Here is a 13734-nt window from a genome sequence, read left to right on the forward strand (position 1 = left end):
TAGTGAAAAGTCCCTTTCTGGGTCAAGACCTGCTAGGGAAATGCACAGAAACAGCCGACTTGAACAAGTGGGAGCTCATGGACCCCAGACTGACAGATGGGAAACCAGCATAGGACGGAACCAGGCCCTCTGCACATGGGTGTCAGGAGGCCTGGGCAGTCTGTGGGGCCCCTGGTAATGGAACTGAGTTTATCCCTAGTGTACGAATGGACTTTGGGAGCCCATTCACCATAGAGGGTACTCTCTCAGCCTAGACACATGGGGGAGGGCCTAGGCCTTGCCCCAAATGATGTGACAGACTTTGATGATCCCCATAGAAGGCCTCATCCTTTCTATGGAGAAGAGGGATGGGATGGGGGATGGGTGGGGACGTGGGAGAATGAGAGGGAACTGGTCTTTATATATAAAATAAGATTGTTTCTAATTTAAATTTTTTTAAAAAAAGGAGAAAAAGGAAAAAAAGAAAAGTCCCCTCGTGCACTGAGTTGGGAGTGAGGCTGCCTTGAGGCTCCCAAAGTCTCTGACTCCCCTCTGCTCTTCAGCTGGTCCCCTAGGGAACTGATGAGAAGGTATTACAGTCCCCGCCCTCCCCACCCCTGCAGCTCCCAAGCCTCCTTCCATCCCAGATATGTGATGGGTGTAGAGGCCAGAGCACACCTGTTTCCCCTGACTTAAAGCCCAGGAGAGGTTTGGCCCAGGATGGTGTCAGCTCCCACAGAGATGCAGGTGGACTGAAAGCTGCTGAAAGGCAGATGAGGCATCTGCTCTAAGAAGCCCTGCGCGAGACAGCACCTCTTCTCCTGCATGCTGCCCTCACAGCTAGCCCAGGCCTCTGTCCTCTGAGATCCCTCCCCAGAGGCATGAGAGTCTCGAAGAAACAAAATGCCAGGAAGCACCACACTGTCTTGCCAGAGGGAAGTCGAGGCCCAGTCCTGCCCCAGGCTCTCGTTCCTTCCCAGGAAGAAATGCCTCTAGTGGAGTCCAGGGCCCTGCTCCAGCCCTGCAGGGTGCTTACATTCCACACTGGCACCCTAGGTGGCCAGGCTTCTGTGGTGAGGGACAACTGATGCTATGGCCTAGCCCGTAATGGCTCCTTCTCCTACCCTGCCAGGAATCCCTGATCCAGGCCCTGGAGAGTACAGAGGATTTGGAGAATGTGCAGAGGCTACTGTGGAAACAGAGAATGCTGCAGCAGAGGATGGGTCTCATCCAGACTCAGGTGGAGGTGTGCAGTTGGGGGACCAGGCCCCAGGTACATCCTCCAGAGCCCTGGTGGACTCCTGAGAGCCAGGTGCTAAGACCCACAGAGCCTGGCCCCTGCTGCCCAGCCCTGACCTTTATCCATACAGTCTCTTGAGGGCAAGGTTGGCCGCCTCTGCAAGAGAAGTCCGGAGGTTGCCCACAGCCTCCGTCATAAGCAACAAGAAATGATGGATAGTTGGTGGAAGGTCTGGAGCAGGGCCCAGAAGTGGTATGAGCGCTTGGGACTTTGTCCTATGCTGAATGGTCCCCTCCAGCTCTGAGACCGCACACTTCCCCTTGGCCCCTCTTTCTCCCGAGTTTCTGTACCATTTACCAATTAATTCCCAGCCCACAGACCTTCTGTGCTCAGGGGGTTAAAGGATACTGGGCTTGAGGGATAGGAGGCTCCGTGATCCTAGAACTAACAAAGGAGTCCTGTGAGCAGGAGGGAGTCGCTGGATGTGGGCCACAAGGCTTGGAAGCTGCAGATACTGCTGCGGGGTCTGCAGGACTGGGCACAGGGGTACCCCCTGCAGCCCTGAGAGAGCCCTGTACATGCTGCAAGAGCACCAGGCATGCAAGGTGAGCTGCAGTCCAGTACTACGCCTTTCAAATGGGACCGCCACTCCCCGCTTCCTGTGACACCTGCTAGTGCCTTTCTCTGTCTCCCGAACACCTTTGTCCTTTCCCATCCTCCTGCTGGCCCGAGGCATGGGGCAGCAGCTTCTTGCATCTGGATACCAGCTGGCTGCTGTGGAGCAGGAGTTGAGTAGCTTGGAGAAATTGTGGCAAAGGTGGCGGCGGCAGCTACAGCAGGCCCAGGAGCAGCAGATGGGCCCCCAGGCCAGCTTCCAGCCTACCCCACTATCAGGACCTATGATGTCTCCACAGCCCTGGTCAAGACCAAAGCTGAACCGACTGCCTTCCTTGTATATTCCTGCCATTCAGCCTGCTCCTGTACCATGGAGCCGGGCCCCTGGTTCTCCAACCTGAACCACCAGAAAGGTCACACACGTGGCTAAGTAGTCACTGGGCTTTCTCTTGTCTTTTCTCACCAGTTACTTCTGAGCTCTGTGGAAAAGGTGGAACGCTGGCTTGACAGGGAGGAGTCCTGTCTGCCTGGTGAGGGACTGGCCTAAGTGCCCAGCAGGAGCGGGGAGGATGGATGAGAGCCCCGGCTCTGAGTCTGCCGGCAGGGTCTTCTCCACTGCTGAGCAGTCCCCATCAGTCCCAGGTGGTGCTTGTCCCAGGCAGGGCCTGTGGGGTGCGCCTGAGAAGCCAGGCTGGCCATTCATTCCCTTGGATCACTCTCCTACCACTCTCCTTGCCCTGGCTCACCTCACATAGCTCACAGAGACCCGGGAGAATGATTAGGCCGATGTAGCCTTAGAGTGTGGGGGAGAGAGAAGGGCTCAGCCTGGAAATGGAACAGACGCTGTCTCCTCTCCTAAAGCTGGAAGCAGCCTTGTGGGGTTTGAGTAATGCCTTTGGAGAACAGTCACGTTGTGAAAGGGGGGTCTAGAGGAATGGGCAACTCTACAGTCAGTCAGCATCAGCAGGCCACTTCCACCGGGACCCCTTGTCCTCTGTGGAGACCCTTCTGTCAGAGCTCAAGAGGCATGAGCGGAACCTTAAGGCAAGGGTGAAGAGATAATGTGCTGGCGGCCACAGCCCATGGCCTGCACCAGAGTGGACACCCTGAGGCCCTCAGCATCCTGACGGTGTCAGGCCCTACTCCTGAGGTACCTATGGGATGATGGGAACTGGGGGTGAGCCAGCTTGGACATCTATTACCCAAACTCTTCCCTTCCTGTTCAACTTCTTGACCCAACTACTAGTGTTTTTCAAAGCCTAGGGTCAGATGCTGGGAGTACCCATCGCTCATGTCCTGGCAGTGCGTTGGCCTGTTCTCCATCAGACAAAATATGGCATCCACTTCCCTCATCCCAGGCTCATCCACTAAGAACTCACACTAGAAAACTGAGAGGAAGCAATTTAATGACATGGAAGGGACAGGAGCATGCTAGGTCAGCCCTTCACAGTCACAGTTCTGAGTCTCTCGGCTACCCAATGGATGGGACCTGAGGCAGATTCCACTGTCCTAGTTAAATCTGCCGCTGAGGGCTGTGTTGTCTTAGTGTGGTGCCTGTCCCTCCTGAGTAGGCTGAAGATCTCTTATGCAGCTGAAGCTCAACCACAGACTACATGGCCTGCCCATTTTGTGACAATAGCCTTGCCTTCTCCCTCATTGCAGCTCCTCTGGCCCAGCTGGCCCAGCTCCTCCAGTGTATAGACCAAAGCAAATCAGCCGAAGGTCATGTCCCAGACTGTCTGGGGCTACCTTCTGTGGCTCCTAGTGAGTTGGTGCTCCGGGTGGAGCTAGTGTATCTCCTCTTGTTTACTTACTAGTTGATTATTTGTATTTCCTGTGTATGGGTGTTTGGCCTGCATGTGTCTGTGTACCATGTGCTTGCCTGGTGCCTTCAAAGGCCAGAAGGAAGGCATCAGGTTTCTTGGAACTGGAGTTTTAAATGATTGTGAGCTGCCATGTGAGTGCTGGGAATCAAACCCAGATCCTCTGTTTTTTCTGAGCCACTTCATAGGCCCCAGCCCTCTTCATTCTTGCAGGTAGATTTCCCTGGGAACCCATGAAGGTCTGAGTGGATAAACAGCAAGTTAGTTTGCAGTTCTATTACCTTCCTGCGGGCCTAGTCAATCCCAGCATGATGGCATCGACCCCTTCCCTCTCCCTAGGCATGCTTCATACTGGGGAGGGTGTTCAGCTTCAGTCTAGTCTCCAGTTTTCCCCAGCTCCAAGCCCTTTGGTTAACACCAGTGAAGGGGAAAAGCTGATGAGGAACTGTTCATGGCCCACGGATGGAGTATTAGAACTTTATTCTGTGTGCATCTGCTAATGTTTTTCATACATTGTTTCAAAGGTGTGTGTGTGTGTGTGTGTTTGTGAAGAACTCCTGTTCGCAGCAATCAAAAAAGTGGCTAAAGCCAGGATGGTTGCACACACCAATATAATCAAGCACTTCTTGGGGGCACAGGAGAATAAAGAGTTTTGAAGCCAGCTTGGGTTGCATAGCAAGTCTGAAGCCTGGTTGAGCTACATAGTGAGACCCTGTCTTAAAAAGAAATGGGGATGGGATTATCAAGAAGGCTCAGCAGGTAAAGTCCTTGTGCAAGTTTCAGTCGCTGAAACCTATGGGGGAAGGAGAAAACCAGCTTCCAAAGGCAAAGGTTATCCTGGGACACACCACATATATGTGCGCGGGCACGCATGCATGCACACACACACACACACACATACTCTCTCTCTCTCTCTCTCTCTCTCTCTCTCTCTCTCTCTCTCTCTCTCTCTCTCTCTAGTCCTGGCTGTTGAGCCTGGGAATCCATGAGCCCCTCTTGCAGGAGAGAGGCACTCACAGAGCGAGCAAGGGCACGGGATCACCAGCTGGAAGAGCTGCAGCAGCATCGGACTTTCTTGCAGGATTCCGATGAGGTTCAGGTTCGCATTGCTTGGGCTGAGAGGGTTGGCGGGGGCATACACCTTTCTGGGGGACTCTCTGCACGTTTGGGAAAACAGAGCCTCCTTCTGTCCTTGTGTTAGGTAGCTACATGGCTGAGGGAAAAGAACCTAGTGGCTCTGGACAAGGGTCAGCAGCACTCAACCATGGTGCAAACACAATTGCAGAAGCTGCAGAATTTCCAGGCTGAGCTGGATGCTAGTGTTCACCAGCAACAGGAGCTACAGATGGTGAGGTTCCATGGGGCCAGGGGCTACAGCCCAGCCCCCTGTACCCCTACAGCTGGGCTTTGAATCATAGTAGTGACAATGCTGTCCTTTGCATGCTTTCTGTGTGAGGCACCATGCTAAGCTGTGTATAGATACTCCTACTTCAAAATTGGCACCTTTCTGATAATTTTATAGAGTTTGTTGAAACAATAAGACACAGCCCTGGAGCTCAGGATATCAAATAGAGTATTGCTTTTTGTTGTGGTTTGGTTTGGTTTTAAACATTCCCTTCTCTACCTGGAAAGGAATCCTGACCCTAGGCTGGTTACCCCTGATACCAAGTGCTTTGCTAAGTGTTCTGTTACCTCATTTAACCAATATCATTGCTACTTCATTGCACGGAAGAGGACAAAGAGGCTTAGATTAAGACATTTGTGAAGCTGGATGTGGTGACACACACCCATAATGCCAGCACTGTGAGTTAGAGGCCAGCTTGGGCAGTTTAAGCAAGACCCTGTCTCAGAAACAAAAGGGCAAGGAAGAAAGGGAAGAGACAGCCTGGTGTATGTGTGGTCATCCCAGCGCTCAAGATTACAGAGAGCATTTTGCAGCAAGTCTGAGGCCAGCCTGGGCTGAGTAATGGGACTGTCTCAAAAAAAAAAAAAAAAAAAAAAAAAAAAAAAAAAAGAGGGGGGTGATGAGGGGCATGGACACTGAGAGGGAAGAAGGGATGGAACTTTGTCCCCTGTCACACAATCAGAATGCAGGAGGGTCATTGGTAGCAGGGTACTAGCATCCTTAATCCAGGATGTATGGTATAGGAGGGGCAGAGGCCTACAGGGAGGCCACCCAGCCTCAGAAACCATCAGGAGCGACTTCAGGAGGCCTCTGGACGGGGCTGCAGGCCAACTGCCAGAAGAAGATGGCCAGACTACAGGGGACCCACAAGGTGAGGCTACAGGCTGTGAAGCAACTCACTAGACAGGACTCTAGGACATGCCCCCCACTCCCCGCTCTCTTATACTCTTACATTCTGTCCCAGGCTTTGCATCTGCAGAAGATGCTGGAGAAACTGGAGAGCTGGCTAGAGTCCCTGGAATCAGAGCTGAGAGTCTCTGCCAGGGGTGGGCGAACTCCTGGGGGCGCAGGGGGAGCTGGAAGCAACTGTTGAGAGTCAGACCAGGCAAGTGCAGGAGCTTCAGGGTCAAGCCCAAGCCTGCATTCAGGAAGGCCACTGCCTGGCCAAAGGTGTGGAAGAGCAAGCCCAGCAGCTACTTCAGAGGTAGACGGCCCAGGGCCCTGGTTTGTCTGCCTTCTTGGAGGGGCACCCCTCTTGCCTTCTGACATAGGTTCTCATCTTTTCTCCTGTGTAGGTCATTTTGTTCTCAATTTTCCTTTTCTTAGAGCACACTTGTTATTCACTGTTTTGTATATAGTTTTGTATTAAGCCTAAATCTTTTCTTTAGACTAAAAGGGGAATTGTAGGGAGATAGTTCTGTGGCACTGACCACACCCATTTGGGGTGGAGCCATGGGCGGAGTGACCTGTGGAAGGAGGTCGGAGGGGGCCAGGAAAGGCACTCTCTCATGACTCGGACAGGAGAGGATCGGGTTGAATTTCCTGGTGTTCATCTGTCTAGGTTGTAAGTTATTTCTCCCTGAATAAACATCTATTCTGCCTATTTGTTTATCCTGATCCTTATTTACCGCGATACTCCTGCCCACACTGAAGGGCACAGAGTAGGTGAGCACTGTGTTATAGTGTAGTTTGAAACAGATGGCCGTGGCCTCCTCTGGTTCTATTTCAGGTTCCAGAGCCTTCAGGAGCCCCTACAAGAGCGCAGAGCAGCCCTGGAAAGCCCAGAGCCTACTCTTGCAGTTCTTCAGGGACGCTGATGAGGAAATGGCCTAGGTCCAGGAGAAGCTGCCCTATGCCACAGCCCAGGACTATGGCCAGAGCCTAAGCACTGTGCAGCACCTGCAGGAGAAACAGCTGCTGACCTGTGCTGGGAGGCTGGGGAGGGGGTCCCCCAGAGCTGCTGGAGGCTCACTGTCAAGGACAGGGTACTGAGACCATCAAAGCCTCTGCTTTGGGGAACACCTAGTTTCTTTGAAAATCCTGGAGTGGGAATTCCTTGTAAGTCTGTAGGATCTCTAGGCCCAACTCAGAGTGTGGGTTCCCCAATTGTTAGTACATCCCTGGTCCTTCCTCCATTGCAGAATTTGGAGAAGGAGATCAGTAGCCACAGGACTCTGAGCCAGGTGGTGATGGGTACAGGTCAGAAGCTTGTGCACGCTGGACACTTGGTGCAGCAGCTTGAGGCAGCTCTAGAGCACAAGCAGACAGAGGCATCACGGAGGAGGAGGATGCTGCAGCAGGCCCTGGAGGTCCAGCAGATTTTGATGGAGGTGAGAGGATGCTGTGGGTGTGGGGCGGGTATGGGCGGAGCCAGGCCTCCTCTGCTTCCCCTGAACACACTGGGCTCCTTTGCCTTCTTCCCCTGTTTCTCCCAGACCTGGGTTCTCAGCTGGAACTTTGTTGGCATCACTGCAACCCCTTGAGCCTCCCCACAAACTAAACAAGTAACAAGAGACGTGAGCTGTGTACTCTTCAGTACCTACAAGGCTGAGCTATATAGTGAGACCCTGTCTCACACAAACAAACTAGAAACCAGGGATGGTGGCTCATGCTTATGGTTCCAATACTCAGGAAGCAGAGGCAGGAGGTCCACTTCAAGTTCCAAGCCAACCAAGTCCTCCAAAGTGAGACCTTGTCTCACAAGACAAAAAATAAATGAAGTAAGGACTGTTAGCTAAAATTTGCTTTTATTTATTTTTAAATATTCTTTTATTATACAAATAGCAACCCTGTCTCTGAGAAGCAAACATGAATTATCTTTGTTACATAGAGAAAAAAGAATCATGTGGAACCCTTAAAAATGTGAAACTTCCGGAAGGTGCTGGGGAGGAGCCATGCTCCAATTTTCCCATGCAACTGGTTGAGGACACCCTTCCCAGACCTCACCCCCCTCTGAACTGGGGAGCCCTCTGCTCAAGTCTCAAAGTGAGGTGGTGGCCCAGGGAAAGTAAGTCCTGCTGTCACTGCCCAGCTCCTGGAGGCAGGACCCTGACTAGCTGAAGGGGGCCGCATTCTGGACAGTGAGGACCTGGGCCAGGATGCTGAAGCTACATAGGTTCTTCTGCGGTGCCTGGAGGCCACCATGAGAGACTTGGAGGGGTTCAGGAGTCGCATTGAGCGGCTACAGCAAACAGTGGTTCTTCTAGAGAGTGGACAGAACCCAGGCAGGTATGCCAGAGCCACACTCCTGGAGAAGGGCAGTGAGGAGGGTGTCCCAGTCACAGAGGCAGAGGATGCTGGTCCAGCCTGGAGAGGGAGGGCTGTAGTCTGTGCTGTCCATCCTTCCTGTTGTAGTCCTAGGGTGCTGTCCCAGCTGCAGGCTGTGAGGGAGGCCCACGCCCTGCTGCTGCAGAGAGCAGAGGACAGGGGGCAAGCATTGCATGAACAATTGCGCCTACACCAGCTGGAGCAAGAGACCCGGCTCCTGGATGCCTGGCTGGCTGCCAAGGAGGCTGCTGTTGAGTCTCAGGACTGCGGACAAGACCTAGAAGGCATCAAGGTGGGCTGGTCCTCAGCAGACAGAGGGGAGAGGAAGGACAGCTTCTTTAGGAGAAGAAGGCATGTGTTTGAGGATGGGGGATCCTGAGGGGGTCAACAAGGGAGATGGAGGGTGTTTGCTGGAAGAATCTGCAGTTCTAGAACTCTAGGCCTAAGTGATGTTGGGGCCACTGGTGCTGCCAGGCCTCTTAGCGAGCTTCCATGGCTCACGGCTGCCAGTAGAAGCCCTACAATCCCTGGGCTTACATTCTTCCACGTCATGGAAGCCATATTTGGTGCTTTTAGCAGAGAAGTTCAGAGCCTGGGGCAGGCCAAGGTGCAGACCCTGAGGAAGCTGATGGCCCCCCTGGAAAGAGGAGCACCCAGGTTCTACCCCCCAGATTCAAACCCACAAGTATCGCATCCAGGCCTCTTGGGAGAGGCTGAACAAGACAGTGGTAGTCCGTAGAGAGGTAGGCCACGTCTCGGGGACGCATACAGCATGGAGCACAGCACAGCTCCGAGCGGGTTCTCCTTCCTTCTCTCTCAGAACCTGGTTGCAGCCCGTGAGCTCCAGCGCTTTGAGCAGGCCACCTCAGCGCTCCAAGGTTGGATGCAGGAGAAGACCGCCCTGCTGGAGGGACCCACAGCCGGTCCCCTGCACAGCTCTTGCGGCAAAGGCCTTACCCAGGGCTGCTCACCCTATCCCCACTCTTCCAGGCATCCCTCATCAGAGAGGACAGGTAATGGCCGTCCGCCCTGGGGCCTGCCCCTGAGCCACTTTTCCAGTAGGACCACTCCCCTCCAGCTCAGGGACTTGGCACAGGCTTTAGAGCAGAACAAAGGGGTCTCCACAGGCCAGGAGCCACTGAATGGGGAGCATGCCCTCCGGAAGGGTGAGGCCCGACCTCGTGCTCTGGTTGCAGAGAACTATTGAGAAAGAGGGGACGAGAGTACGGATGGAGAAGAGAGTACGGATGGGGGCCCAGCGACTGGGCCCTGCGGCGCAGGAGGGTCTGGCTGAGTGGCTCACCAAGGTGCAGGGGGCCCGGGCCAACCTGAGGCTACAGTCCAGGAGTGGAGCCAGAAGCTGCCGCAGGCCACCCCGGCCCACACCTTTCTTGGGCACCGTCAGGAATTGCTGTAAGCAGCCCTTACTGTTAGCTCGGCTCTGCCCTATCCTGGCTGTGGGGGAGTAGCACTTCTGCCCTTGTCCCCCAGGCCGGCCCACCAGCTCTGCTAGCAGCTCTTTCCTTGCCCAGCAGAGCGTGGTCTCAGGAGCTGGTTTCCTCAGAGGAGCTGGCTGGGGATGTGGTGGGGGCCAAGGGGTTCCCTGAGCAGCATGAGAATCTGGACCAAGAAATCCAGGAGTGCTGCCTTCAAGCCCAGAACACATGGCAGGAAGGGCAGCAGCTACTGACAACGGCCACTTCCTGTCCCTGGAGGTGTGAGTGGAGGGTGGGATGAGCCTCACTGCCAGGGCCTGGGAGCCCCAGGAGGGGGAGGAAGAGGGGAGGAGAAAGCAAAGATCTGGCTTGGCTTGGCTATCCTGTTAGCCCTGCTAGGGCGGGAGCTCTGCCCAGGCCTTCATGGCAGCAGCCCCTTCCTGCAGGTGGCAGAGTGTCTGCAGGAGCTGGAAAGACTTCTTCAGGAGCTTCAGGTAGCATGGGACCTGCGTGGGCAAGGCTTCGGGCAGAGCCAGGGCCTGCAGCAGCTCCGACAGAGGCTGGAGCTGGCTGAGGCCTGGCTGGCCTCCCAGGAAGGCTGGACCCCAGCTGTGGGGTAAGTGGAGGCAGATCTCGCTGTTCCTGCTCACAGGCCCCTGGGCTAAGTGTGGAGGGCAAAGGAGGGCCGGCACCCCAGACCTGAGCCACATACTAACTCGTTTCTCTCAGCACTCAGTGACGGATGTGGAACGCATGCTCTGCACACACCAGGCCTTGGAAAAGCTACTGGCAGCCCGTGAGGAGATGCTCACCCAGCTTCAGACAGTAACAGAGGTTCAAGGGCTGGATGAGGGGGCTGGGTACCCTGAGAAAGGGCATATGAGGGAGGTGGTGGGACAGTCCCTCAGTCTGTAGGTGAGGGCTCCTGAGGGCAGTTAGGCCTCATGGAGTCTTCCTCAGGGTTTCTCCTTCAGGAAAACAACCATCCCTGTTACCCCAGGGCCGTGTGCCCCTGTGGGCTAGCAAGGATAGAAGACTCAAAGCTGAAGCATAAGCACAGAGGAGACCAGCACTCTTGGAGTGAGAGAAAACAGGGAAGGATTAAGGTTATGGTGTGTATGTACACAGACACACAAACACACACACAAGGTGGCAGCCAGGCGGAGCCTTCCTGTGGAGGCTCTCTGAGCTGGGGGTTGGTTGCATGTCTGGCTGAGATGAGGGGCCTGCTGTAGACTGATGCCCCCACCAGACCAGTTATCTCCCTGGAGCGTGTAGCCAGGCCACAGGGACTCAGGGTACCTAGGGCCTACATTTTAGAGCAGGTGTATCGGGGTCAGGACTGCTGGGGCTCACTAGAAATGAGGAGTGGGTGTCTCCCTTTACTTGTCTATGCTGGGCCTGACATCTGGACCCTTGCCTTGTGTCTTCAGGAGGTGAAGGACACTCATGTCGTGGAGGGGCTGGTGGAACTTAAGCAGCAGCCTCCCGCGGAGGGGAGGCAGGTGAGTACTGGCCTCACTGTAGGCAACTCCATGTTCAGCGGCCATCTGGGCCTGGCACTGTGGTTACCATTAGACTCCTGGGTAGCTTCATAGATGATTTCAGGGAAGACCCATAGTTCCTGTTCTCAGTACTTTCCTGGAAAGGCCTGGGTCTTCTTCCTTGTGTTTTCCCCATAGTCCAGCACCAGCTTCTGGATCAGGAGCCATGGGACCATGGCACACAGAGCCCTGGGCTTGTCCCTGGCTATGAGGGAGGCAGTGGAATTTCCAGGTGGCACTGGGGGAAGAGACCAATCTCGGGGGAAAAGCTGAGGTGGCTCCTGTGACCCCTGCACCTCATCTCTCCCCAGGAGCTGGCTTGCGTAGCCCCTCTTATGCCTGAGTGTGAGACTGGAGGACAGGAAGCATGCTTTCTCCCCAAGGTGAGGACTATAGGCCTGGCCTCTTGATAGTAGCTTGGCTGAGGGGCTGCAGGCCCGTTTGGGAAGCAGGCTGAGCAGAACAGAGATCTGTTTGCAATACTATCTGAAAAGCAGGCTGCAAACTGGCAGTCAGCCCTGGATAGCATGGCACGGGGGTAGGGAAGGAAGAAGGTAGTGGGTGGACCCCATGGACCCCAAGCTCCCGGTGTGGCTTGTATTTTATGTAGCTATGGGCTTTCACAGCTACTACCTCTAATGTCTAAAAGTGGGACTAACATTTTTCTCAAAGAACTCTTGAGAAGCTAAGAAATTTAGCTAAAGTGACACAGCTAAAGATTGTCATGCCCTGTCCCCCTTGGAGCCTGGACTGGCCCCAGCCAGGATCTTTATGGGTTCTGTTCCTTTCTGGCCTTGACTGGTAACTCTGAATGCTGTAGCCTGAGAGGTCTGGACTGTGGCCAAGCTCCCACCAGCAGGATGATCGTGCAGAAAACACTTTCCCACCCATGCCTCTCTGTCTGATGGGTTCTCTGTGGAGGGTGACAGGGGGCCAGGGTTCCCTCCAGTCCCTTCACCCCAGCCTTCCTCGCTGTCATCACCTCCCCCAGTCTCCACCCCGAGCCTCTTTGCAGAATCCAAAGGGAACCTGGGTTTCTCCATCTCCCTGCTCTGGGTCTTGGTGGGGAGCTCTCGAGGAGTCTGCATGGTTGTATAGCCTAGAACCCAGACCAGATTCCCAGCTGAGAGAAGATGCTGTGCTTAAGTGGGATACTGGTGGAATGGGTTTTCCTCTTAATCCGAGATGCCAGGGCTCAGGGCCCATGCTGCTGAGTGGGCTGGTGAAGAGGCCCCACCCCTCAGAAAGCCAGAAAGCCTCACACCTCCATTCTTTAGAGGTAAGAGCAGGTCCAAGGCTCCCTTTCCCCAGACTCCAGCCCCCTTGCAGGGCTCACTCCATCTCATCCCTACCTGCTCTGCTGGTGACAGATCACCATAGGCAAGAGGTGTCTACCCTGCATACCACTGCAACGCTCCCCTGGACTGTCCTCCCCACAGTCCTCACTCTCAAACTTCCTGTTTCCTTCCTCGGAGACAGCAACATCTCAGCCATTTCTTGCATCTCTGTTCTTTACCTTCATCCTCTCTTGATTCTGTCCCTGATCTGAGGGAACAGACAGGGCCAAGGTATCAGCATGTGATACTGTGGCAAGAACTACAAAGGCTGAGGGATGAGGCAGGTTGAATACATACAGGCATCCTTAGCCTCTTGTGGCTTCTGGCTTCATTCAGATGCTCAGGCATCTCACCCATGTCTTTCCTATCTCCGAGCGAGAGGGCTTCAGGGCTCTCAAAGTGGGGTGATTGGGGCATGTGGGAGAGGATGTGAACACCACTTCCACACCCATGGGTCTCCAGGTCCAGTATAGCAACATCTAGACTGAAGCAACTGTGTGCCTGGAAGGGTCTCATGATGCTGTGACAGGTGACAGCCACAGCTGTGCTTTCTGGCATAGCCATCCACCTCTCTTACAGAATTCCTGAACTCTAGCTTGGCTCAGATGGTGTAGATGGAAAAAAACGGGACCTGTTTTAGACATATTAGTTTCTGGTAGTCCTGGGAACGAAGAGCACTGTGTTCTTACTCTACCACAGAGAGATAGCCTTGGCTAGCTTTGACTGGCTTTGAACTTGTGATCTTCCTGCGTCAGTCTCTTGGGTAGCTGGGATTACATTTCAAGCATCCCAGCTACATTTCCAGGGCAGGGCCTGGGCACCACTTGCCTGGCTGACAGAGTTTGCAGGACCATGACTTTACATCCCACTCCTAGCAGGTGGAATGTTCCAGGGAGGCAGAGGGCTGCACACCATGTTTAGGGGGATCCTATGGTTGTATGTTCCTAAGTTTTGTTCTCCCAACAGGTCTGAGCCTCGAAATGAATCCTGAAGCAACACCAAACCTTGGAGCTACAGGTGAAGACACATCCTGGGGAGCCACTTGGCTGCTGGCCCCAAGGCACCCTTCCTGGGCTGCTCAGGACCAG

At 54.3% G+C, this 13734-nt stretch overlaps 1 protein-coding gene across 1 annotated transcript in view; it reads left to right on the top strand.

The window, feature by feature from the left end:
* Sptbn5 (spectrin beta, non-erythrocytic 5) overlaps window positions 1–12407 on the top strand; it is a 37693-nt gene extending 25286 nt beyond the window's left edge. The window contains 33 exon segments of the mRNA XM_051183161.1: window positions 1112–1225; window positions 1350–1468; window positions 1685–1759; window positions 1761–1824; window positions 2765–2892; window positions 2894–2959; window positions 2961–2984; window positions 4660–4750; window positions 4859–5010; window positions 5809–5862; window positions 5864–5933; window positions 6027–6097; window positions 6099–6266; window positions 6792–6840; window positions 6842–6975; window positions 7176–7392; window positions 8094–8290; window positions 8417–8621; window positions 8877–8993; window positions 8995–9072; window positions 9150–9273; window positions 9320–9342; window positions 9526–9655; window positions 9658–9742; window positions 9865–10013; window positions 10016–10044; window positions 10212–10359; window positions 10362–10381; window positions 10495–10656; window positions 11199–11270; window positions 11448–11551; window positions 11620–11692; window positions 12273–12407. Coding sequence (XP_051039118.1) covers window positions 1112–1225; window positions 1350–1468; window positions 1685–1759; window positions 1761–1824; window positions 2765–2892; window positions 2894–2959; window positions 2961–2984; window positions 4660–4750; window positions 4859–5010; window positions 5809–5862; window positions 5864–5933; window positions 6027–6097; window positions 6099–6266; window positions 6792–6840; window positions 6842–6975; window positions 7176–7392; window positions 8094–8290; window positions 8417–8621; window positions 8877–8993; window positions 8995–9072; window positions 9150–9273; window positions 9320–9342; window positions 9526–9655; window positions 9658–9742; window positions 9865–10013; window positions 10016–10044; window positions 10212–10359; window positions 10362–10381; window positions 10495–10656; window positions 11199–11270; window positions 11448–11551; window positions 11620–11692; window positions 12273–12407 — 3447 coding nt within the window.
* The last annotated feature ends 1327 nt before the right edge of the window (window positions 12408–13734 follow it).

Source organism: Phodopus roborovskii, unplaced genomic scaffold, assembly GCF_943737965.1.
Source record: "Phodopus roborovskii unplaced genomic scaffold, PHOROB, whole genome shotgun sequence".
Lineage (NCBI taxonomy): Eukaryota > Metazoa > Chordata > Mammalia > Rodentia > Cricetidae > Phodopus > Phodopus roborovskii.